Source organism: Haliotis asinina, chromosome 5 (assembly GCF_037392515.1).
Source record: "Haliotis asinina isolate JCU_RB_2024 chromosome 5, JCU_Hal_asi_v2, whole genome shotgun sequence".
Taxonomy (NCBI): domain Eukaryota; kingdom Metazoa; phylum Mollusca; class Gastropoda; order Lepetellida; family Haliotidae; genus Haliotis; species Haliotis asinina.
The window spans coordinates 13936903-13961304 of record NC_090284.1 but is presented as its reverse complement, the minus strand read 5'-3'; the positions used below and the strand labels follow the sequence as shown (position 1 = coordinate 13961304).

Genomic DNA, 24402 nt, shown 5'->3' with positions numbered 1-24402 from the left:
GGGTCCAATGATCACTATGTCCAAAACATACTTATACTGTTTTCAAGTTTGTCAGTACCAGTCTGTATCCATGGGTCTGACACATGTGGTTAACATGTAAGACCTGCATCAGTCCTAACAACCTTTCACTGAGATACTGTTCAAAATGGCATTAAACCCAACACACTCACTCACTTTTCATCATGGTCACCCAAGTGTCATCTCGACTCAATGAACCCATTAAGTAACCTGGCTCTCCATTCAGTCATCTAACTAAATGTATAAGGTGATAGAATCTACTGTGGCCTGAAGCCTGATGGGGACCGTGTCAACAACAACCTGTTCTGACATGGCCGACCTGGCTGCATTAATCAATGGCCTCCTCCTAACTCCTCAAGTGGAGCCCTCTGCAAAGGACTGACAGTTCTCTTTGCCATGCAAGTCCACTCCTCTATTATTCATGTAATTGACTATAAATACCACTTTTTGTCACACACTACACTATTGATGGTCCCTGTACATTATCTCCTAGTGGCAATCTCTCATCAGACCGCAGTTACACAATTGAGTTGAATTGATTGGTGGAATATTTATCCCTCCCTGCAGGTGATCACAGCCATTTAGTTTCACATTCAATCACTTCACTCAGTCTTGTATACAACATAAAAATACATATTTTCAAACAAAAATACATCATACAAAAATAAAGTTTCCAAGGCTTGCCATTCAAATTTGTTTTATCTAGCCCTCTTTTCAAGTCATTTCTGTAAGCAATACGCTTACAGTGATATAATCATTGTACAGCATAGTACAGATCGTGGAGCATATAAGTACCATTGGTAACCATCAAAAGTATGACTGTCCTTCATTATATTTTGCAGTACTGCAATTTTTCATTTGTATTTTGTTTTAAAATACTATTTATGATGACAATATTCTTAGATAAATACCTCATGGCAACTTGTTGTTTAGGAGACTTGTGATATAACGATCGCAACAATTTTGTCATCTCAACTGAGGCAGTTCTTATGTTCCAGCTCTCCGTTCCACCCAAACATTACACGCATGACTGCACATCGCATGCTAAATGACAATAATGACTTTCTTGTGATTGTACAATTTATTCCGGTTATGTCCACAGCGGGGCAAAGAGCAGCATTCTTGTAATAACTCCAACTCGGTGTAAGGAAATCTCATTAAAAGCTATCACTCGAACACATATGACAGCCATGAAAATGTTATCATGTGGCTGCTACATCTTTATTGGCCGATGTCAAGAGCCCGTGGAAACATCTGTTCTTCTCCACTACTCATAACAGTTCCTTGTCACATTTTCAAAAGATAAAACTTGAATTTCAAATGCTGGCCACATCTCTGACATCAAGCTAGTCCACTGTTTTCCATGCATAGAGGATTTTACTGATAGCAAAAGCATGCTTATCATGCCTGTCCATAATTCTGAGTCTGGTGTACTCCAGACAAGATTCATATCTCTGAATCCTCCTCATCTCAGAGGATGGTCATATCATGACGGGTCAGACAATATCTTGTAAGATCAACAGATATCTTCATCCTGCCATATACAAAACATGCATGTTTATCGTTATCTATGCCAGGGGTTGGACATGGACATTTATCCTATTGCAGAATACAACATATATTTATGAGTGAGTTTCCTTTCATCCACATTGAACTGTAAACCTGTTTCATCATATCAGCTTCATGTGGAAGGAACGGCTGAAGTGTTGAAATGCTCAGCCATTTCTTCTTTGTTGGTACACCTAACAACACAACCAGGCAAACCACGAACAGAACTAACAAATATAGGTTCCTGGCATGTCTAAGGGAGGCAATACAGCACATCAAATAGCAGTTTTCTTTTAGGGTCCCGTAAGATAGGAATGTTTGTGGAAGACAATCAATAAATTTATTATCAGGTGTGCTTCTTTTCCTTCCCATATATGGAATCCAAGTTTGGACATCCGCTTGTCTATAATGGGGTTGGGGCACCATGATAACCATCTCACATCCAGATGAGACAACAAAAATACTAAAGACCTTGAAGCTTAAGCAATTGTTTTGCCATATCCTAAATACTGAAGCACAAACCCCCAATCATATTCTTGTAAACTGCATTTGCCAGACCAATAATTAGTACATTTGAATTTTCTTGCACAAAAACCTCTTGGACATCTCACTGAGAGATAGTCATAGTCACAGTATACAGTATTGTACTGTCATAGGACACTCTTGACACAATATGCTGATGCTTCTCTCTCACCAGATATTTTTATGTAAAAACTTGAAAATAATAAATGAAACCACTTACAAACCAGTCTCTTGTATTTCCAGGCTGGCTATTAACAACAGAATCTGCCCAGTTTTCCAAAGCTTATATGTCTCTATCCTGTTCCATCTCTACCATCAAAACTTTAACAACAAATTTTTTACCTACAGAAGGTCAGAGAATATGAACTTATGAAACAAACGTACTGAAAATGGATACGAATCATATCGCACCTATATTTACCATGCAGATTCATTGTATCATTACTCTACTGTGCTAGCAAGTTTTCATTCGTGACAAATACATTCTGTCATATCACTGAATCAGTGTGATAATCATGTCACGTGACAAGAAACCCCACATCTCCACCATTATAATAACTGGCGGCACTTCCCCGAAATCATGCGTCTGCTGCACCTAGGAAGTGGAAGAGATGTACTGCCTTGTCTTCAAGGAAGGAAATGTGCATTGTCTGAAGTATGCAGCATATAGTCATATATATCGTCCACTGCACTGGTGGTACCGCTATACACTAGTAGAACAGGATTTGTAACTAGTATGTGAGCAATCATTCTGCCTACATGTAATTGTACTATATACATTTGTAATATTTCAAGGTGTCATTTTGACCTTCTGAGGTCTGTTGTTTGTGTTTTAAACATGTAGAAAACATTATATATACCTTGCAACACATGACACTGCAAGAAACTATATTATTATTTCTTTAAGGAACACAGCAAATGTAGGCCTAAACAAATAATCAAATAATGATAACTTTATTAAAAAAAAAAAACCCAAAATGTATATACAGTAATCCAAAGGAGAATCCAAAGGGAACACTAATTATAGAATGTTATAAGCATTGCTTGTTATTTGCATTCTGACTAAATGTACGGCTAGTCACAAGGACCAAATAACATGATATCTGTTCGCTCGCTGAATGTGTGTTCAGTATTTGTCAACAATAACTCCAGACAGTTCTTGGTCACTAGTCACTAATACTTCAAAACCATTTCGTTACTGTAAACATGAACTTATTTCTTTCATTTTTTATCCCAACAATCAAGACTGAGGCCACTGCTAATTACTCCAGATTTAATCTGCTACTTCTCCGTCACTTACACACGCTCTAGCCGACTTATCCAAGATGGATTATTTCACAGCAGACGTGTAATAACATAGACATGATAACGAGGAGGCATGAATGGAATGAGCCACGGCCAAACTGAAGAGTGTGGTTGCCATGGAAATGGTGAAACCATCATAGAGGAATTCCAACACTTTCCATGGAAAGGCCATTTCCTCATCAATAGGTTCTATCACAGCTGACAGTCTATCATAATCATATCATTGTCTAAAGTCATTCAGGGACACAGCACCTCAATTATGTCAAAAACACCATATACTACAGAGATATACTGGTTTAAATTCTTTTACAAAAATATACATGAAAATTTACAGAATCATGGAATTAAAATTTAGGTTAAAGGTTAAAGCATCGAGAGGGTATATATATATATATTGTCTACTTCCTGCATTTGGTAATATTACAATATATGTTCAGTTCTCCAAGAATAACAAGCCCTTGTTAATGTGAGGGAGATCCCCTGGACACTGTTTATATAGTCCTCAGTGTTAGTTCCAGTCGAGCATCTGCCATGACAACACATATTCCATGTGGAGAGTTGTACAAAGATGTCAGGTTGGTGTATCTGGGAGCCAGTACTCCTTGGTGTTATATTGCTCCATTCACTGCACTTCCTGATGTGTGGGGTTCAGTGCTCCAGACTAGCATCTGTCCCACCATACAGATAAGTGCTATATCACATTCCTCCAAAATTGGGCTGCCTCAACATTCAGCTGCGTAACTTCTGTATGACTTCATACATGGTTGGCCAGCATTTGGGTGTGCTTGTTCATTTTTGGTATGACTCTTAAGTTTTCAAAATTGTGGGCTTCCATCTAACTGCTGCTGCTGCTGCTGCTGATGATGATGATGATAATGATGATGATGATGATGTTGATGGTGATGATAATTATTGATATGGATATTAACTTCCTTTATTTCATGAGTAAGGTGTCTATAATTTGTATCGAAATTATTGCAGAACATTCTATTATCTGAGAGTTGATTTTTGACTTACACTCCACTATCTAACTTTGAAGCACATCCTTGTCTAAACAAGTGCCAGTAGTCTATTTTACTTTAGCTAAGGTGTACAGGAGAGATAGCTGTGAAGGTGTGTTAAGCAATACTAAAGCTCAAATAACCTGAATGACAAAAGAAAGCAAACACCCACATGGTGTTGGCTAACACTACACACAAGAAAAGGTGATTTCATGGTGATGCATGTGACACTAGTATAACAGTGGTGATTGTGATCTGCAGTGCTTCTGCAAATGTTTCCACTTTCTTTTGCTAAGCAGTTTACATGGTACATATTCATCAGATTATTCAGTTATTACAGGAAATATGACTGGAAATTATGTGTGTAAATATTGCGTATCATATCTACTACACCAGCATCAATTATGACATAGATTATACGAGTGAGTTCACATCCTGAAAATCGTGATCATTTTCCTAATGTGCTGTATTTCGTTGACAGGTAGATGGCACAAGCCAGCACAGTGTTGCCAGTCAGCCGGAGATGACAAGACCAGTTACAATTCATATAGTGCATGCTAATGGCATGAGCCAAGAACTGCATCCTCAGAGGAAAGTTACATAACTGACCAGAAGTGATTAGACAGAACAGGGACCAGCAATTTTACCTAGGAACTAAAGTGACACCTTCCAAAGAAAACTTTTCAGAAAAGTGTGTCGTGATGTGAAAACTATTTGAAAAGTTTTAAAAAGAACAATGGTCAATACATAACTTCTCTTCACATGGAAATATTACACTTTTAAAATTGTGTATTTTGAACTCGGCTCCTGTGTTAAGTTTAATCTGAGAACAGTGGTTTTCTGTAAGTTGCGAACTGCAACTTCAGGCGAGTCGCTCTTATCATTACTGAGGAATTAGAAGCTGAGGTGTGTGAGTATTTGTTGCATTGTTTAATTGATCTGCCGTCTGCATCAGCAAACACACGTCTAGACACTGCTTCTCTTGTTGTCGAACCCTCAAACCAAGAGCAGGCGGACAATTCATATCTGATTTTCATCTTCAACACAGCACTAACAGGGACTTCTCCACATGACTGAACTTGCAGCTCTGGCAAATAATAAACCGGCATATTTCTTACAAAAAACATTCAACAGGATTTCCTTTTTGTGCATTACAGCTGAGTGATTAATCAAGCAACATCAGCTTTATCTCATTCTCGGTCCATACTCTCCAAAACCCTGTGTGACTGTAAGTAAATATCTTGGTGTACATTATTTACAAAGTGATCCTGGAAATCACAAGTGAAGTAGGAACAAATGCCACCCCATACCTGAATTACTCTGCATCTGCTTACACTAGTGTCCAACTCAGTGATATATTTGACCATTTGTCAGTGATATACCTTGGCCCAAGTGGCAGCCTAGGGTCAGTAATTAAACAACATGGAGATTACTCCAGTGAGTGTCTGCCTGTGCGAGGAGGATGGGGACCGAGTGTGTATACAGTGAGACACATCTGACCCTGCTCTGTGGGCCTCCTCCTCGTCAGCCAGGAGAGTAAACCAATGTTATATGCACCTGACCACATTCTCAACTCAGTGCACAACTTCATTATTTGCCTCGCGCTCATGTGAGCGTTCCTGCTTGTGGAATAGTGAAAATTGGCGAGAGTTCAAACCTGCTGATCATGTAATGGCAATCATCACCACTTCCTGTAAAGTTACGTCTGCCAGATAAAATGACCTGGATACCTATTCACCTATCCTTGCTCCTGGTAGCTACTTATTCCTCACTAGCTGTTGCCTTCACTCTGAAGCAAGATGTAGAGGCAGACGGACAGACACAAGGTGCGAGGGGGCTCCATAGGATAAGGAGCAGCGACCATGAAGAGCAGAGGCTTCCTATAGTACAGGATAATGACTCACAACACAGGCAGGCTGCCCATAATCAACAAACTTCACAAGTCCACAACAGGGAAGTTAAATCCAAACATAGACACCAGACTGATTGGGACTTCACTCCCAGTGACTACAGGGAAGACAAGTTTGAAAACAGTCGGAGAGTTTTAAGAGCTGAAAATTCCATATATCAAGATGAAGAAAATGAAATAGGGCATTCTGAAGCTTTGTCCCAGGACGTCCAGCGAAGTGATATCTTGTCTAGTGTACCTAAGATGGTGGTTGTAGTCTCTACCACAGTAGCAGCTTTCTTTGGTATGTGTGTGATGGCAGCCATATTTCAGTGTTGCTGTCGAAAGAAGCGCACAACATCGGAGTCAGAGGATGCAGACGCTATAAAGACTGAGAAAGAAGAAAAACAGAAGTCTAAAAGTCCCTCCCCGGAAAAGGATACCCCAAAACCCGAGGAGTTGGAAGAGTAAGTATCAATAACCTTAAGGCTATTTGTATAAACATCTTTCACATATTTACATGGTTTCCTCAAGCTGACTATCTAAGATAAGACACACATTTATCATGCTAACAATCAGGAATCATTTACCACACAAGCTACAGGAACTGTACACTAAACAAATATTAAGATTAATGTTTTTTTACGAAAAGCCTTTCAGTATGTTCGTCATGAAATGCTTTCAAGTAGTTCCTTGACCAATAGAGATACATATATTTCTTTAATACTGGGAAAAACATATGCATTTCAGAAAAAAATCCTAAACAAGTAAATAAATATTTGGTCACGCAGAGTGTACATAAAAGTAAATGAGAATCATTGTCATTATTGCAGTGTTCACATATTTCCTAAACTCTTCTGGTTAGTGCATAATATGACAATATTTCATGGTCTGTCTGCTATAACAGCTTGGAGAATCTGCATGGGCCATAAAGTCAGTGAGGCATTATACTGGCGCACCTCTGCAGACTTCATAATTTGCTGTTGCCGACATAACACAATACAGCCTATTGTTGTTGCCTTCCCAACACAATACAGCCAGGTCTGATTAAGTAACAAGAGATGTCTGATATTATATCACAGGAAAATCTTTCACCACTGCCCAAAACCTGTTCAAAAGCATGAGTTAATGCTTAGAACTGCTAGTGTTGATAACAGCAGTTATACACAATAGTTCTTATCAAGTTACCTGTTCCTAATAAGAGTCAGGTACCCCACACAGGAGCTATGTTGTCATACACAAACAGGGACTGTGACAAGACAAATATGGCAGAAGCATGTTTAAAAGAAGGGTCAAGGTTACTAACACAACTGACAGGAACTAAAGATTCAGGGTGTCCAAGGTCACAGGGTACCTACAAGCTAAACATTTAATGTAACTTGAAGTAATCTAAGTTTTAACACTGAAAGAGCATGTGCTTCATTCACAAAAGCATTACAAAAACATGTTTCTATCTAGTCAGTCATGGGCCAGTGATCCTGTAATCAATCATTTCTGGCTGAATTTACCATGACATTAATTTCAATCTTTATTATGACACTCTTCTTATCAATGATGATATTCAGTTTATGTCCCGTTGAAGGTGACTGATGCGTTCCTGCAGTCCTCATTTGACATTCCTCCATCAGTTCTTGATAAGCCTCAAAGCAGGAGCTAATATTGACTCCAGGGGAATGTATTTTAATGCTTTCAGCTCAGAATATGAAAGGTATTTGTGGAATATGTTCTAAAAATACACACTGAATACACTGGAACACTGTACTGTGGGCTGTCTTGGTGAAACTGGGCCTAGGTATAGGGAATGATGAGCTGGCCTCACATAACAAATTACTAAATGTCAGTCTAATTAACTTACATATCTGACACATAACATACAGAGATGAAAGTGTAGTTGTTTCATTAAGCCTCAAGACACTTTTATAGATCTAGGTCTGCCTTTGGTTTTCTGTTTAATGAAAACAAGATATATGTTTATAAAGTGAGTTGAGAATTGTTTCTTTTCCAAATGGCTGTTCACAATATTACAAAATTTGGAATAATTTCCTTTCATAAGAGAAAACATTTCCAGAAATAACTTCAACATGCTGTGAAAATGTTTGAGATATGTCATGATATTTTTAACTGTGGAACTGGCACTTTAATACCAAGAAACTTTAGCCTGAACATAGGTATCAAAACAAGAATATATAAAATGTATCAAGAATCGCACATGCTTGAGGCTTTGTCTGAGAGTAAAATGACTCTGGCCACTGTAATTTACATTAGTTACACTGAACCAATTTACATCAGTTTCAGACATGTTTTAACATTGTCACATTTCTTGGGAAAAAGACTTGTCTAGCTTCTCGCTGGTCTCAGACTACAGGCTTATGGCTGTGTTGAACCCCTCTACTATATATTTGTGTTGTCAAGATGCCCTTGTAGGGTATTTCTATGTCAGTAATTGCTTTGGGAAAATCATTACAACTGCACTCATGTCTTTCACAGCAATAAGTAACAACATGCCACCTATCACGAACGACACACAATAGACATGCTAAGTGAACAGCAATACCACATACCTGTGCAAAGCCATTTCATCAGTGTAAAATACTCTGTACAAAATTTCATGATATCTCATTGATAATGGTGATATGGAGACATTGTGCTGATATACAAAACATATGAATTCCTTGCAAGTTTTAGAAAATCAAGGAGCGTCTATGATATCTGATGTTCTGTCTGAATTGAGGGATCTGCAGCTGTGACCCCCACAATATCACAGTGTGATCTTCTAGCGTGTCTAAAGTCAGTTACTTCTGTAGACCAACAATTAGTCTCTGATATGAACATATTTTGCCTGTTGTCTGGTATACTGTGACCACTAGACCTCACAGCAGTTTTTCAGTCCCGAAATTTTGACACCTGTGGTGACAACTCTCATCACTAACTCGTCATTCTAAAACATAGCATTAAAATCTATAGCATAGTTTGTTTATTCCTTCATACTTACATAAACATCTGTTTTGTTGCCCTGCATGTTTACTTCGCAGTGTTATCCAACATATATGCAACATGTGGTGCTATCAAACTGAGCAATATGTGGTGTTATCATAATGTGGTGTTATCCCACATAAGCAACATGTGGTATTAGCCTAGCCTTGCTGAAAGGCTGTACTGAATGCTGAGCCCATGGATGTATAGTAATTCGATCCTTTGAAGAGGCAAGTTTAAATAAGCAGTCTGTTAGAGGGACAATGTGTAAGTTTCAATATACATTTTATGAATTATCATTCAAACTATCAATTATTACCTTAGACACATGAGCAAGTCATGCACAAGCAACTCATCTGCCCTGGCAGTTTCAGCCCCACAACCCATCAATACCGCAAGTTTGGCCCCCTCCAGTCACAAAACTACACACGTTCAGCCCCAGGGGACTCAGCCCTGTAAACCTGGACATCAAAGTGACAGTATGTAACAGGAAATACATCACACCCTCAGTCATGTCTCCTCTCACTTCTGAAAAAATTCTTTCATTTCCCCACACTCATGACCACCTCTAAGAGTATATTTTAATGTGGATTTGAATTTTAAGAATCTAAGGATGTCCATTTGTGGATGTCAAGGACTGGAAAGTAAACTGTAAAGATCAGGTCAAAAACAACAACTAAAACATGTCTTCTAGTGGCATTTAGAAGTTGTTATAGATGACCACGATCTTTCATGGATAAATCTTCTTTCAATTTTTTACACACAACATTTTGAGGTCATTTCTAATGAAGGGATCTAAAATGACCTCAAAACATGTTCCAAAGATTAAAAGAAGTTTAATCCATAAAGGATCTTGGTCAATAATTAAAAGGTTGTATTCTTAGTTTACTGACACTGCACTTCAGGGATACAATCAGAGGCATGATGTTAAAACAGTCATGCAACACCTTCCCCACAGTAACATTTGTCATGATGCAATGTCAGTTTTGACAACATGCCTTACATATAATAGCATGCCAGCACAGCAATGTACCCGATCCACACCCAGCTGTAATGACATCATAAACTCATATCCATGGTAGCAGACCCCGTTCCATTAGCAGTGACCTAGTTCTGTAAGTGGACAATTGTTCGTTTGTTCTGAAGTCCAACAATTCAAGAAATTGGCCTACAGTGACATGACAAACATACGGAGTATGTGATGAGATCTGAATTGATTTCCTCCACATCGCTGTTTGTCAGCGACCTCACATGATCCCCAAAGATCCCTCACTGTCACTTGTCCAGTCTTGGACACCAGCAAGGTGAAGGTCATTGAGATCTGGGTTGAACTAAGCGTGACATGATTTATAAACAAATTTCACTGTCTGTTACTCTCTGAAACAGTGCATAAATTACATGGAACACAGATTTGAGGTGAAATATATTTGTGGGATCATAAAGATTTGTTAAACAGTACTGTTTAGGAAAAGAGAATAGACTAATATCATGCAACTTTTTAACCTATTTGTCGACATCTTGCTTGACACAAGCACGCACTGAAATACTGTATTAAGGAAAAAAGCTAAGTTCATGAGGCCTTAATAAACTTGTGCTTTCAATTACCTGACAATCCATCTGAAATACTTCCAACCCAATCATAACCCCAAAGTCAAGTGTGTCTTTAAGAGAATTCAACTCTTTTCTTTGAACATGTGTGTAAAGTACTAATATCATTATTCATTACAAAAATGCTTTACAATCACCTTGCTGGGGAAGATTGTATTACTGTCACATCTTTGGTACAGCCCTTTGGTATATAACCATCATCCAATCATGTCGCATGTTGAATATTGCAGGCTTATTATGGGAAACACAGGTTTACATTTCTGTGACTGCAGAAGCAGTACTGACATCAATGATTTAGATTTGAATAAGTATTCATTTTTATAATACAGAAAACATTAAATTATAGACATAAACCCACAGTGAAAGAAGCCTTTGTTCATCATGAACTAACTCTAAAAGGAGAGTATGCTAGAGATAACCTTCACAACACTCTAAATCACATGCTTTCATCTACACATGCCACAGTTGGCAGGAACGCTTGTTGTCACACAGATCCTGAAAAAATGCACGCAATAAATGCCATGCAAGTCTAATATATGCTCATGGAAATGACTAAGGGAACACATTAAAGTACAAGTGTTCCTTTATTCATTTCCAGGTTTCTTCACTCAGTATGTATTGCACTGTGAGTGAAATTCTGGAAATAAATAAAGGAACACTTTCATGTGTTCCCTTAGTCATTTCTGTGAGTATATGTGGCAGGGCTAGCTTACCACAGTTTCAGGGGCTTCTTCTTCTTCTATTGTATGACTATAATGCTAAGGAACTATTTTTTCTCTAAAATAAATTCATTTTAGAGACTAGCTGTTAGTCCAAAGAGACCCAATGGAGTTACAATGAATGTATAACTGAAATGTACACTATCTGAGGTAGTGATAGAACAATGACTTTCATTTTCTGACACATTCCCATCAGGAACATGCATGTTTTATGATCCATCATCTGCAGCAGAACTTTCTGGGAAAATGGTAAAAAAAAACTGATATGATTGTCACCAACCATGTATCTCTTTCCCCTTGATACAAAATGACGGCCTTTAGTCTTACTACAATAATCAATTATTCTGATTGGCCAAGAAGACTTTTTCACACACCAACAAATGCGCATCACCAAACAAGGCACTCTATGGGGATGCAACACACATTCTCTGTTCAAAGTGAATGACAAATGCAACTTAGTACATGACTGGGAGGGTTGGTGTTTTTTTCCCTCTTTCACACCAAGGCAGTGGGGTAGCCTAGTGTATAAAGTGTCCTCTTGTCATGCCGAAGACCTGGGTTCGATTTCCTACATGGATATAAAATGTGAAGTCCATTTCCGGTGTCCCCTGCCATGATATTGCTGGAATATTGCTAATAGCAGTGTAAAAGCGAACTCACTCGCTCATTCAGACCAGGGCTTCTTCAGTAAGCCATGAAAGGCAGTATGTACTTGAAGTTGCCACCCAAGTCGACACTGGTATAACCATGGCTTGTCACTAGATCAAGATTAACACTGACCACATATCACAGTCTGTGTTCAATATCAGGTCAAACCAGTGGACATCCAGTCCATTTGGTCAGACTTGGCAGACACTTCTCAGCATATCCCAACCCAGTTGCATAGATCAGTGCTTGTGCTGTTGATCACTGGATCGCCTGGTCGTGGCTGGGTTATTTCAACCACTATCACAGAGATGGAATATTGCTGAGTGCAGTGTTAATCAACAAACAAACACATCATCATGTCAACATGATCCTGATGTTCGTCATCAAGGTCAGTCACAATGTATTTGAATCTATGTTAAGTCTAGCATCAACCTATGGCCACGATTTTATCTAATTCCTTTGATCTTGTTCTGTGGATTAGTCCCATTACCAACTTAATGGAATGATTGGTATTGATAACTGTAACAGTCTACACAATGACAGATTGCCGTACCACACCCTACCTACGAGTCTTGTGTCGAGTCTTATGGTGATTTATACAATGACTTGTTTATTGAGTGCTTAAGTGAGTAGATGACTTAGTGAAAGGTTGAATGAATGACTGAGTGAGTAAGTGAGTGAGTTGGGTTTTACGCTGCCTTTTAGCAATATTCCAGCAATATTATGGCAGAGGACACCAGAAATGGGCTTCAGCCATTGTACCCATGTGGGAAATCAAACCCCAGTTTTTTGCATGATGAGCGAATGCTTTGGATGTGACTAAATATTACAGAAATAGACATGAGAAAGATATTGTTACACTCAGAGGTCTGGAGACCGGAGATTTGGTGAATTATGGACTAGAGACATCAGTTGTGAAATTGTAACATGATGATGTGTTTGTTTGGGTTTTACACTGCTTTTAGCAATATTCCAGCAATATATGGCAGGGGACCCCAGAAATTGGATGAATAGATGAGTGAACAGTTGAATTAGTGTTTAAATGATTCAGGGAGTGAACAGCAGACTGAGTGATTACTCAAACTAACGCTGTACATGAAACTTCATAATACCATTATCAACAAAAAGAATACAAAGAGCATGTTTCCAATACTACACAATCCTACAACTGATATCTCCAGTCCATAATTCACCAGTTCTCCGGACTCCAGACTTCTGAGTGTAACAATCAGATCTCATATCTACTTCTGTAACATTTACTCAATGTGTGTTATCATATTTCCTCCTGGTGTCTACAAGACTGGGCCGCAAGCTTCCTGTATACCACAATGTCCATACCAGGTCTGATACAATCAGCAGAAAGTCTAAATCTGCCACAAACTATTTCCTTATGATGTCGATTAGTATAACTAATTTTTTTCCAGCCAGGGTGAAAGTCTGAGATACACATTCCTTGCTTTAAAAAAGGATGCTAACTTGGTAGTTAGATATAATGTAATTTATTTAAACAGCATTCAATTCAGTAATGAAAACATGCTTTAACCCTGCAATCCATGCAAGAATTCATATTTAAACCTGCATTTAAGCATTCAATTCAATTGTCAATACCACATTCAACCCAGTCACCATTCTGTTATTCAGTCAAGTAATCAATCCCATAATCAGTTCAGTAATGAATGAAACATTCCAACCAGTAATCAATCCCAATCTAATAACAGAGAAGTGTTTGTTACTGTACATGTCCAGGTTGGATTTCATTAACATAGTATTTGATTGGATCTCCAATTCCTCACATCCAAAGGTGAATTTTTTAAATGACCAAAGACTAATATAGAAAGTGAAACAACGCTGAAGCATGTGCTGTGGGATTCCCTTCTTGAAGTAAATACAACTCTATCTAGTTACAGTCCCACTTCTGCTGATGTCAGTATTTACATAAGACAGTCCTGACAAGATGTATGTCCTGAAAGCCATCTACAACAATGTTACACATCAGGGAATCTAATTATGTGGTCAGCTTGGGGATCAATCATGTTCTCCTGTCTGATGTAACAGTAGGTTAGTCTCAGACCTCCAGACTCATCAGGCTAACCAGATTAAATCACTCAAGATACGGAAATATAACGCCAGCAGAGATTATAGTCAGAGACCAATGGTCTTATTTCAGCAACCACCTCACCTCACTGGTAGATATGGAAATATAACACCAGCAGAGATTATAGTCAGGGACCAATGGTCTTATTTCAGCAACCACCTCACCTCACTGGTAGATATGGAAATATAACGCCAGCAGAGATTATAGTCAGAGACCAATGGTCTTATTTCAGCAACCACCTCACCTCACTGGTAGATATGGAAATATAACGCCAGCAGAGATTATAGTCAGAGACCAATGGTCTTATTTCAGCAACCACCTCACCTCACTGGTAGATATGGAAATATAACACCAGCAGAGATTATAGTCAGAGACCAATGGTCTTATTTCAGCAACCACCTCACCTCACTGGTAGATATAGAAATATAACACCAGCAGAGATTATAGTCAGAGACCAATGGTCTTATTTCAGCAACCACCTCACCTCACTGGTAGATATGGAAATATAACACCAGCAGAGATTATAGTCAGAGACCAATGGTCTTATTTCAGCAACCACCTCACCTCACTGGTAGATATAGAAATATAACACCAGCAGAGATTATAATCAGAGACCAATGGTCTTATTTCAGCAACCACCTCACCTCACTGGTAGATATGGAAATATAACACTAGCAGAGATTATAGCCAAAGACCAGTAGTAGTATTTGTGCAACCCCATTACCTCATTGGTAGACACAGAAACATTTACTGCAGGCAAAGATAACAATCACAGATCTTTTCAACCCACTTTTAGATACATAAATAAAATAGGCAGAGATTATAGTCAGAGACAAGTGGTCACACCAGTATCACCTCACTGGTAGACACGGATTAAAAACAGGTAGAGATTACAATCTGAAACCTCTAGCACCTTAGCGGTAGATAAAGAAATAATCAAACAGGCAAGGGTTATAGACCAGAGTGACCATATCATCATACAATACCGACATTTAACACAAACAGAGATGATAGCATGCGACCATACTGACTCACTGACACCCAACAGATCTCTATTTCAGACTATTGCGTCTCTGGCTAAGAAAACATTAATCCAATACATAGGAAAGCTATGCATTAAATGTCAGTCAGTGCTGGCTGTTGTCAGTGAGTGATCAATCTTCCTGAGAACATCTTGACACAACACATCCATGCTGCAAAAGTCTATGCATCATGACATAATGGCCTATTTATTTGGCATGGAGGCAATTAACTTGAGCGTCCCAAGCATTCAGTGGCCTACACAGTTGTCCATGTTTGCCCTGGCAATGAGCCAAACACATGTCCGAGTTGCACCCATGTCTTGCCGCTCTCACAACTACAGAGCAAGGTGACGACTGATACGAGGTATTGTGTGGGCCACAATCACCCTTAACCTTTAAACACAGCAACATAATGCCAACATTCAAAACATATAGGAAATATTACACACTCTCAACATAACAAGGTAGCAGAAATGTGGTTTCTACACAAGACTAACCTGGACAGCAAAATTATTGCAATGTTTCCCAAGTACATGTATCAAGGTGTCCTTACTGAATATCCATAAATAAATCAGATTTCATAAAACACACAATCAAAACAGAAAATTAACAAACTTAAAAAAAAATACTGACCTGTGAAACTGCATAAAAGCAAGATAACAGTTTCAGAATTTTGATTGAAAATGGAATTAAATTTTGGAAGATTGTCCAACTCTAAGACTGACAACAGGGCCATCAAATGTCTGCAAGACTGAGTCCTTCCAATCACAACTTAATATCCTTTAGCACAAATATTGCACGCATGACTGTGGTAAAGGTATGCGGCTGCAACAGGTTATATTTTTCATGTATGAAATTTTTCTTTTCAGAAAAACTGAAAATGACAAATTGCTGGAAGATGATGATTTGGGGGATTTCTCTGTCGTCATGCGAGAAACTGAGATACTCAAGTCTGTGAGTAACTTTCCCTGTCAATCAAACGTTCTACATCACTGAGACTGAAACTAAGAATTGTAGATATGAATTTGTTTCAAAACTTTTTTCCCTCCACTTGCATCACCATAGTAGATTCCAGTAGTCTATTAGTCTAAAACTTATGAAAATTTCGAATGTCTAAGTATTATCTTCCAAACTCTTGCAACCCCAAAACAACCAGCTGTAGTGTTCTTGTTCTCTCAATACTAATGTGCCAGTGCACAACCAACAAAGTTTTGTGTAATTTTGCTAATCTGAAGTCTCCTACCTAACACTCTGCCTTGATTATACAGTTCAGAAAACCTCCACCTCCCAAAAACCGAGCCAGAGCAAGTCGGGCTCCTCGCATGAAGGCCGCAGCGTCAAAGGAAGATGGCTTCTCAGTAAGTAAACCACCCTCAGTAAATACTGATGGATCAATCATTGATTCAACAGCCATGTTTAACCATATTTGTTTCATACTGTTTGTCATTCAACAGCCCTATTGAAGTGAGGCATGCCATGATCACACCATGAGTAAAACAACAACCTAGGATTACATGGTCACACTGCATGCTCATGCAGTCAGTCACTGGTTCTCAGTCCTAGTCTCAAGTAGCCAACGTGTTAAGAATGGGCTTAAGAAGTTTGTAAAGCTACTAATATAGCTGTAAAGAGTCAAAAGATGGAAAGATAATATTCACTCACCACAGGAAACAGCAAACAAACTAGCACACACAATCAACCAAAGAACCAGGATAAAGTAAAAGTAATGTTCCTATAGCTGATACAAAACAGAAAGCTGATCATTGTACCAGAGGTCTTGATCTTGGTTACTTACTTACTGATCAGATGCAACGGTTGTGTTGCTGACAGGCATAACACTCCCTATAGGAACTCAGTAATTTAATTGCCAATAATAACTTTGTGATTCTTTTTCAGTTGATAAAAGAAGAGGGTGAAGGCAGTATTAAAAGTAAATCAGGCTCTCAGCGCAGTTCCCCTGAGAAGAAGGATAGCAAGGATGAACTCTGTGAACCAACCAGGGAAGAGAAGCGTAATTCATTTGAGGCGGCCAAACTTATAGTGGACAGCATGTTTGCTGAGGTGAAGGACAAAAGGGAGACAACTCCTGTAGTGGTTGAGCCAGAAGAGCCAGAAGAGCCACCCAAGGAGGTGCCGGAAGAGCCGAATAAGGCAAAAAGCGTTCAGTCTAATGGAGGAAATATATTTATGCAAATAGATCCGACTGTGAAAATAGAAGATCCAAGTGAGAAGAAGACCAGTAGAATACCTGTCAGATCTTGTAAGTGATACAGCTTTCAGTGACGAGATTATAAAGATATGCTCCGTAACATATGGAAACTTTTAACATTATGTCCTTGGGTGACTATGCCATTATCTGTGCTTCAAGGCAGTTGGAGAGCCTTCAGGTTAATGACTGAGTGAAGCCTGTTTCCTGTCAATGACCTAACCATGATATAGCTGAAATATGTTGCATAAAAACTACATGCGCCAACTTCCAACAAAAGGAGTAACTACAAAACACCACAGCCTATTGGGATCATATTGTAACGTTATCTTCATGATGTCATGATACAAAAATAGAAATAATGGGCAAATTTACAATTCAAGTCTTCTCAGAGTATTATATTAGTCAGAGGATAGTCTGTACTAAATTTTCAATCAAGAAGATTTCAGTACTTAATTAGCACAGATAATGAATTAAAATCCCAGAACATCTTGAGTCTCTCAACAGACAAACTTCCGAACAAATCTGTCAAGAAACATCAAGTTCACCTTCATATGAAGTGTGATTCTGTGTTGCAGCGCCCCAGTCCTCCCCTCCCTCAGCCTCCAAAGAAGGGGCCAGTCTCCGACCAAGCAGCGCCAACAAGGACCAGAGGAAGTTCCTGTAAGTGGACACCCCATTGCTTCCGCCACCAGTTAATCCAACACACAGATCAACCTTTCTAAATCAGTACTTAAATCAATTTATCAAGTATTCTTAACTCCCCTATTTGGAAGAGCATTATTTTGTTTAAAATACGCTTCATCTGTCATATTTTTTATCTGTTCTTGCAATAAACAAAATTAAACATAAACACTATCCCTTTTAGAAGATATGTAACTGACAATTTGTTGTGTTTTGTCACATATTGTTTTGTCACAATCCCTTAAAGTTACAAGATACAGATATCTTGGATGCTTAACAGAAACAATCAATAAACCACTTCTTTCTTTCTTCAGGGTTCCGTCAGTGCATGGGGAACAGATGGACCAGCTTGTTAAATGTAAGTCTTCTATACACAGAGTATATTTCTCTTAAGGAGACATTTAAAGTGATGCTATGTAATAAGATAATCAAATCTTACACACTACCTATCAGAAGTTACAAGACACTATTCCTGTAGTTAATCTACCATGTTATTTTCAGCTCTGAAAACGAGGTTAAAAGAAGACAAACCCCCAACTTGCCAGAGTGCTCGGAACCTGGCTACTAACAAGGTGGTTCCCTCAGGGGTAGGTAACTCTAAAACATCATACATACATGTACACCAGCAGATGGCGCAGCACAACACTGTGAGGAAGATAACAGACAGATGACAATATTTCAAAGAGCTCCTCATAATTTCAGGTTGTTTTGATCAGCTTATCAACAGAATTTCAAAAATCTATCCTTCTTTTACTTGTATCAGCTATCATTCCTATCATCATCCCAACTACAAATTTAAATTATTTCAAGCACTAACATATTTTTTACAAAATCAAGTACTATGCACTACTGACACTCAGCAAACAACATTTTATTCTCTGTTGCAGAGTGAAGATGATATGGAACCTTTAAGTCGAGAACGATCTCATTCTGACCCTACAAAGAATCTCCTTGGCGTGAAGCAGACGCACGTCTGATGTCCTGGAAGATCTCCAAGTGCCCATAGACTACTCTGTCAATGTCTCTGTAGACATATCATTGTGATATCCAGTGCCTTGAGAACAATCATGAGACACCACAATCATCTCAGACTTACGTCTGGATCGGAAACAATACTGTCTGGACTGCCCACTTTCATTTATAAAATCTAAAACCTTGATAGGTAAACAACATATCATGCAGACATATCTACTTGCACACCAATAATAGAAACTGTCATTGGAAAACCTCCACACCAGGAGCAGGTTTCACAAATCAATATTAGAACTACAACTGTCGTAACGTCAAAGAATAGAGTAACAACAGAAAGGTCACTTGAAACTTGAAGGTCACACAAAAAGCCTCTGGGTCTTGCAAAGCAATCGTAATAGTATGTCTGCTTCTACATCAGCTGTTGAAGACAGACTCAGACTCAAACACTTGGATGGCTTGCAAGTCACAACATCTCATTCCAGATACTAATTAATGTTGTGGATTTTTTTAAGACCTTAGTGTTACGATAGTATGAGTTACGACAGTGGTAGCAGTGACATTGGTTTACAAAACTGGTCCAACCTCAAACATTTTGTATCCTGCAGCTTCAAACTGAATGATCATTTAGTTGGTGAGAATGTCTGAAAGCATGTAGAGTAGCCCATAGATCTGTTGCGGTGAAATGAACATCCAATGAAACTGGCAGGCCAAACACTCACTCAGGCACATGTTAAGCATTATTGGGATGAGAGTAGACTGATGAAATGATAGGGCCACCTTAATGTAACGCCACTGTTGACATCATATATACCCATTGTTACCATGGTTACTTGAGTTAATTGCGTTAAGTTTGTATGTTTGTTTTCTTGCTCATCAAATCATTTCCTGCAGCCTGAAATACTGGATTCTAGTCAGCATTGTTGCTGGCAACCTGTTAACACAAACTATTGCTGTAAAGGGAGATAACTGGTGGGACTGTCAAACTGTACGTTGAAACCATATTTCTTCTGTATTATATTTGAGAGACAAACATTCTAAGATCTTTTAAATGAAAACATCTCACTTTGAGAAATAATATACAATAACAGTCTAAAAATTATAAGCATGCACTTGACCCATGAATCAAACTTCCTTAGATATTTATAATCTCGAACACAGTCAACTCAGGATTTGGTTGTTTTCTTTTGTCGAAATATAGAAGTGCTATAAACAACAGTGTTAATCTGTTTTGAGACATGTTGACATCAACTATGTGATTTAGAGTGCTGTATATGACCTGTACTATTAACACGTCAAAATATTCTGGCTAAAAATTGCATGTCCACTTGACATGAATATATTTGTTTAATTCATTACAGAATCTAGTATTTCACAAAATCATACAAAAACCTATCAATTAGTAACTTCACATTAGTCAGGAGGTCTGGATACTCTGACAAGACATAAAAAGTCTTGGTGCATCATGAAATACCTGATCTGATCTCAAGAGTCACTATTTGTCGTAAACACGTGCTCTCATATCTGTGTCATGAAGCCACTGTGAAATACTCCTGGGCGAGTAGCAGTCCACACCTATGCAAGACATAGCTGACAGGTCACATGACTTCCAACTTAGTCCACCGCTATCAATGTGATGTACATAGAGTTGTTTTCCTTTCTTGGTTGACAGGATGTTTTGCTTGTTATTTGCAAGTAGGTCAACGACTTAAGCTTGTACAGAATATGGTGTATTTTTTAAACCATTATAATGGTGCCTTACCAACTGAATAAACTTGGTTAATTCAAAGTTTTACTGGTTTTTATTTGATTTTTTTCATGCTAAATGAGTGGGCCAGCAAAAACCAAATGCTTGTTTGTTTTTTTACATCACATGTCAGGTAGACAAGCCTGAAGTGATGCATTTCTCATATGTTAAACACTTTCAAGAAAACCACAAGAATGGATAATGAGGCCAATACGTAGATTTCCTCCCCTACCCCTTCCAAATTTCAAGAGACACCAAGGACACAAGTTTCATGAATTGAAGCACTGAAACACATCAAGGGAGATAACTCTGTAAATATATATTTCCATGCCTAACCTTCACTTGGATCAAATTGATCAACTCTGCTTCTTCTACATACATCACAACTGTCCCCAACAGAAATTAGATATACATTTTGATTTGAAGACAAAGAGAAATGGAATCAAATTGAAGTTATATGAGGTTCAAAACTATCATCAGGTTAAGTTATGTAAGGTGCACAATAGAAGATGCGTTATGCATTCCAACATTACTAACAAGGTATGCAGATCCGTTCCATTTGCTCACAACAGTTGTGTAACATGAGTTTATAAAATGTCTTGGAGAAATTGGAACCACTTAAAGAAGTGGTATCATCATTGACAATAAGGCTGAATATTGAACACCCCCCAGTGATTCTACAGAGCCACTAACATGTCAACCATTGGCAAACATTGCAGTCCAGTTAAGTGTTTTATGTGTTCGAAGTGACACATTACATTTGATCCGGATGTCTGTCTGAGACTTGCTTACTACTCTTCAGTTCTCCAGCCAACAAAAACCATCAACATCACATCCTCTGAGGTCCTTTATCAATGCTGCAAATGAACTCCATCAAACATCACCTGCAACCCTAATGTCACAGACAGACCAGAGACAAGAACTTAAATGACAGCACTATATAACCAATGTTGGCAATGTACTTGAACTGACCTGGAAACAGAGACAACACTAGTATACATATAACAAAGGCTAAATAGGTAAACCACTTGGCTCTCAGGTTCGGACTCTCACAACTTTATCCAAGTTATATCCAACTGTGAAACTCACTCACTCACTCACTCACCAAGAGTGAATTGCCTAGAGATAATTAGCTGTGAAACTGGACTGCCTCACTGATGTGGCTCAGTGTGACTGCCCCATGTTCCCATTGTTTCCTGCCTGAGAACCAAGTCTTTAAACTGTCAATGTACTCACCCTATCTTTGAAGGTGGGAGGTAGTAGCTTTCCAGAGTCTCCAGGAGGCGGCAGATGGATGTAGAAGCCGAGGACGTCCCCTTTGCCGAAGTCCTCACTGTAATGTTTGCCATGACTCTGGTGGAATCGTGTGCCCTTTCGGGACCGCCATGAGTAGCTGAACTTGTCATATCCGCATGGAGCCTGGAGATTACCTGGATAACAGTTGAATTGTTGTAATAAATCTTTCTGAAATGTTTGTTAGGTCTGATCTATAGCCTGATTCTTTATGTACATCTGTTCATCATAGAAAACAAGAACACAAAGTCATCAATATACCCTGCAACAGCAAAATACTCTACCTGAATATGTCTACTAATAATGATTACAGTATGTCAATGTTTGGGTGTACATATGGCAGTGTGGGAAGGAGAGTATTGTAAAGGTTTACATTTCTGCACCAGAAAAGAACAATACTACCAAATTCAATCAAGGTCGAACTTGTTGCCATGGAAACACAAAAAAGTATTCTATTCAGACATTCAAACCTACCAAAAGGTACCACTACACCACCAGACCTATTTATGTGATAAGATTGGTGAAGAAATAGAGAACAGATTTCAAGTTCTGCTCTGGAAAAGAGCACAACCACCAATTTCAGTGAAAAGTCCAACTGTTCTCATGGAAACCACAAAAAATATAATTGACACATTCATATAACCATCAAAACGCACATCTAGGAATCATGGTGAACATGGGGAATATGTGTACCAGTTTGATAAAGTTTAAGTTTGGGAGATCTGCTTGGACAAGATAACATCCTCAAAGTTACAGCCCATGTCATGTTTCCATGGAAACCACAATAAATTAATATTCATATCTGGGTTTAATCCCCAAAAGGTACATCTAGGGATCATACTTGATAGGTGTATTAAGTTTGATAAAGCTAGTATGTACAGTTTAGGAGATCTGTTCCAGACAAGATGACACCTTCAAGTCACAGCTTAAGTCATGGTTCTATGGAAACCACAAAAAATAAAATTCATATCTGGGTCTCACCCTATAAAGGCTCATCTAGGGATCACGCTTGACATGTGTACCAAGTTTGGTTAAGTTATCACAAATAATTTAGGAAACATGTTTCGGACAAAGTATTGCGAATACATAGACGGACATATGTACCGTACTACAGACAGATGGACAGGTGGAACTCGTTTCTTTACTGGGATAAAAATTCAGATCAAGTACCTTGGTCCATAAATTCACTAGTCTGCAAAAATGTAAAAATAATACAGAGGTGGTGCCTAGCTAAAGCTAAAAAATTGTAGTGTGATATGAATTGGGACTAGTTTTCATGTATTTTACTTGTCCTTGATTTATGTCAGTATCTTGATAAATGATTAGGAAACATCAATCCTACAGACACCAATTCAACAAAACAGTGATGAGGAAGATACTGTCATGACATTATGACTGTATGGACATCAGTATATCCTCATAATTTGTATGTCATAATAATTCATGATATGACAGTGGACCTTAAAAAAATCAAGTCTAAAAATCAGACAATCCAGTGATCAATATTGTGAGCAATGAAGAAGTTGCAATGACATGCAATCAGTCAAGTCACTGGCCTTATCAATCTATTTGATCACTTCTTATGATCATTTACTTTGTGTTTGGACAAGAAAGTTCATGTGGATATTACATTTTTAGACATATTTTACAGATCACTGCATGAAAATTCATCCCGTTTTATTATTGCGAATATTTTAACTAGATCATTGGGAAACGTGTGCACAACTAATTGTCATTATTAAAGCTGCATATATGTCATGATATCAATCAATCTTTCTGAAATTCAGACCACAAAAAAAGTCAAACAATATCTCAATACAAACTGTGGCATACCTGCTATGACAGCAAAACTGAAAATAAGACACAAACAGTGAGAGTAGAAATTTCAATTTGATCTTAGCTGAGTAAACAAACACACACTGTTAGATAACAGCCCGTAAACACTCACCTAGTGATTGTGACCATCCTATTCGTACTGCTGACTCTGGGGGCATGTCTGTGATCTTGGCCTCAAAGTACCATCGACCACACTGTACACCTGACAAACAGGAAAAACATTAGCTTGTCTTCAAATCATGTTACACCTTGCAGCATAGCATCTCACTGGGAACTCGAATACATGCTCAGCTTATCAGCAGACCTTTCGTATTATTTCC

At 38.4% G+C, this 24402-nt stretch overlaps 2 protein-coding genes across 7 annotated transcripts in view; one reads left to right on the top strand and one right to left on the bottom strand.

Moving 5' to 3' along the window:
* The window catches only part of LOC137283261 (transcriptional regulator ATRX homolog), a 49752-nt gene extending 28757 nt beyond the window's left edge, over positions 1-20995 (top strand). For 5 of the 6 annotated variants that reach the window (XM_067814687.1, XM_067814689.1, XM_067814688.1 and 2 more), the window contains exons 2-9: positions 4876-6749; positions 16217-16301; positions 16616-16705; positions 17244-17607; positions 18132-18216; positions 18552-18595; positions 18739-18824; positions 19125-20995. In XM_067814687.1, the coding sequence (XP_067670788.1) occupies positions 6112-6749; positions 16217-16301; positions 16616-16705; positions 17244-17607; positions 18132-18216; positions 18552-18595; positions 18739-18824; positions 19125-19214 (1482 nt within the window). In that variant the 5' untranslated portion in view covers positions 4876-6111 and the 3' untranslated portion in view covers positions 19215-20995. The remainder of the gene's footprint in view (positions 1-4875; positions 6750-16216; positions 16302-16615; positions 16706-17243; positions 17608-18131; positions 18217-18551; positions 18596-18738; positions 18825-19124) is intronic. The other variant, XM_067814690.1, reaches the window with a different exon arrangement.
* The window catches only part of LOC137285012 (set1/Ash2 histone methyltransferase complex subunit ASH2-like), a 97564-nt gene that overhangs the window by 48138 nt on the left and 25024 nt on the right, over positions 1-24402 (bottom strand). The window contains exons 13-14 of the mRNA XM_067817127.1: positions 24195-24284; positions 22190-22383 (exon numbers count right to left, since the gene is read on the bottom strand). Coding sequence (XP_067673228.1) covers positions 22190-22383; positions 24195-24284 — 284 coding nt within the window. The remainder of the gene's footprint in view (positions 1-22189; positions 22384-24194; positions 24285-24402) is intronic.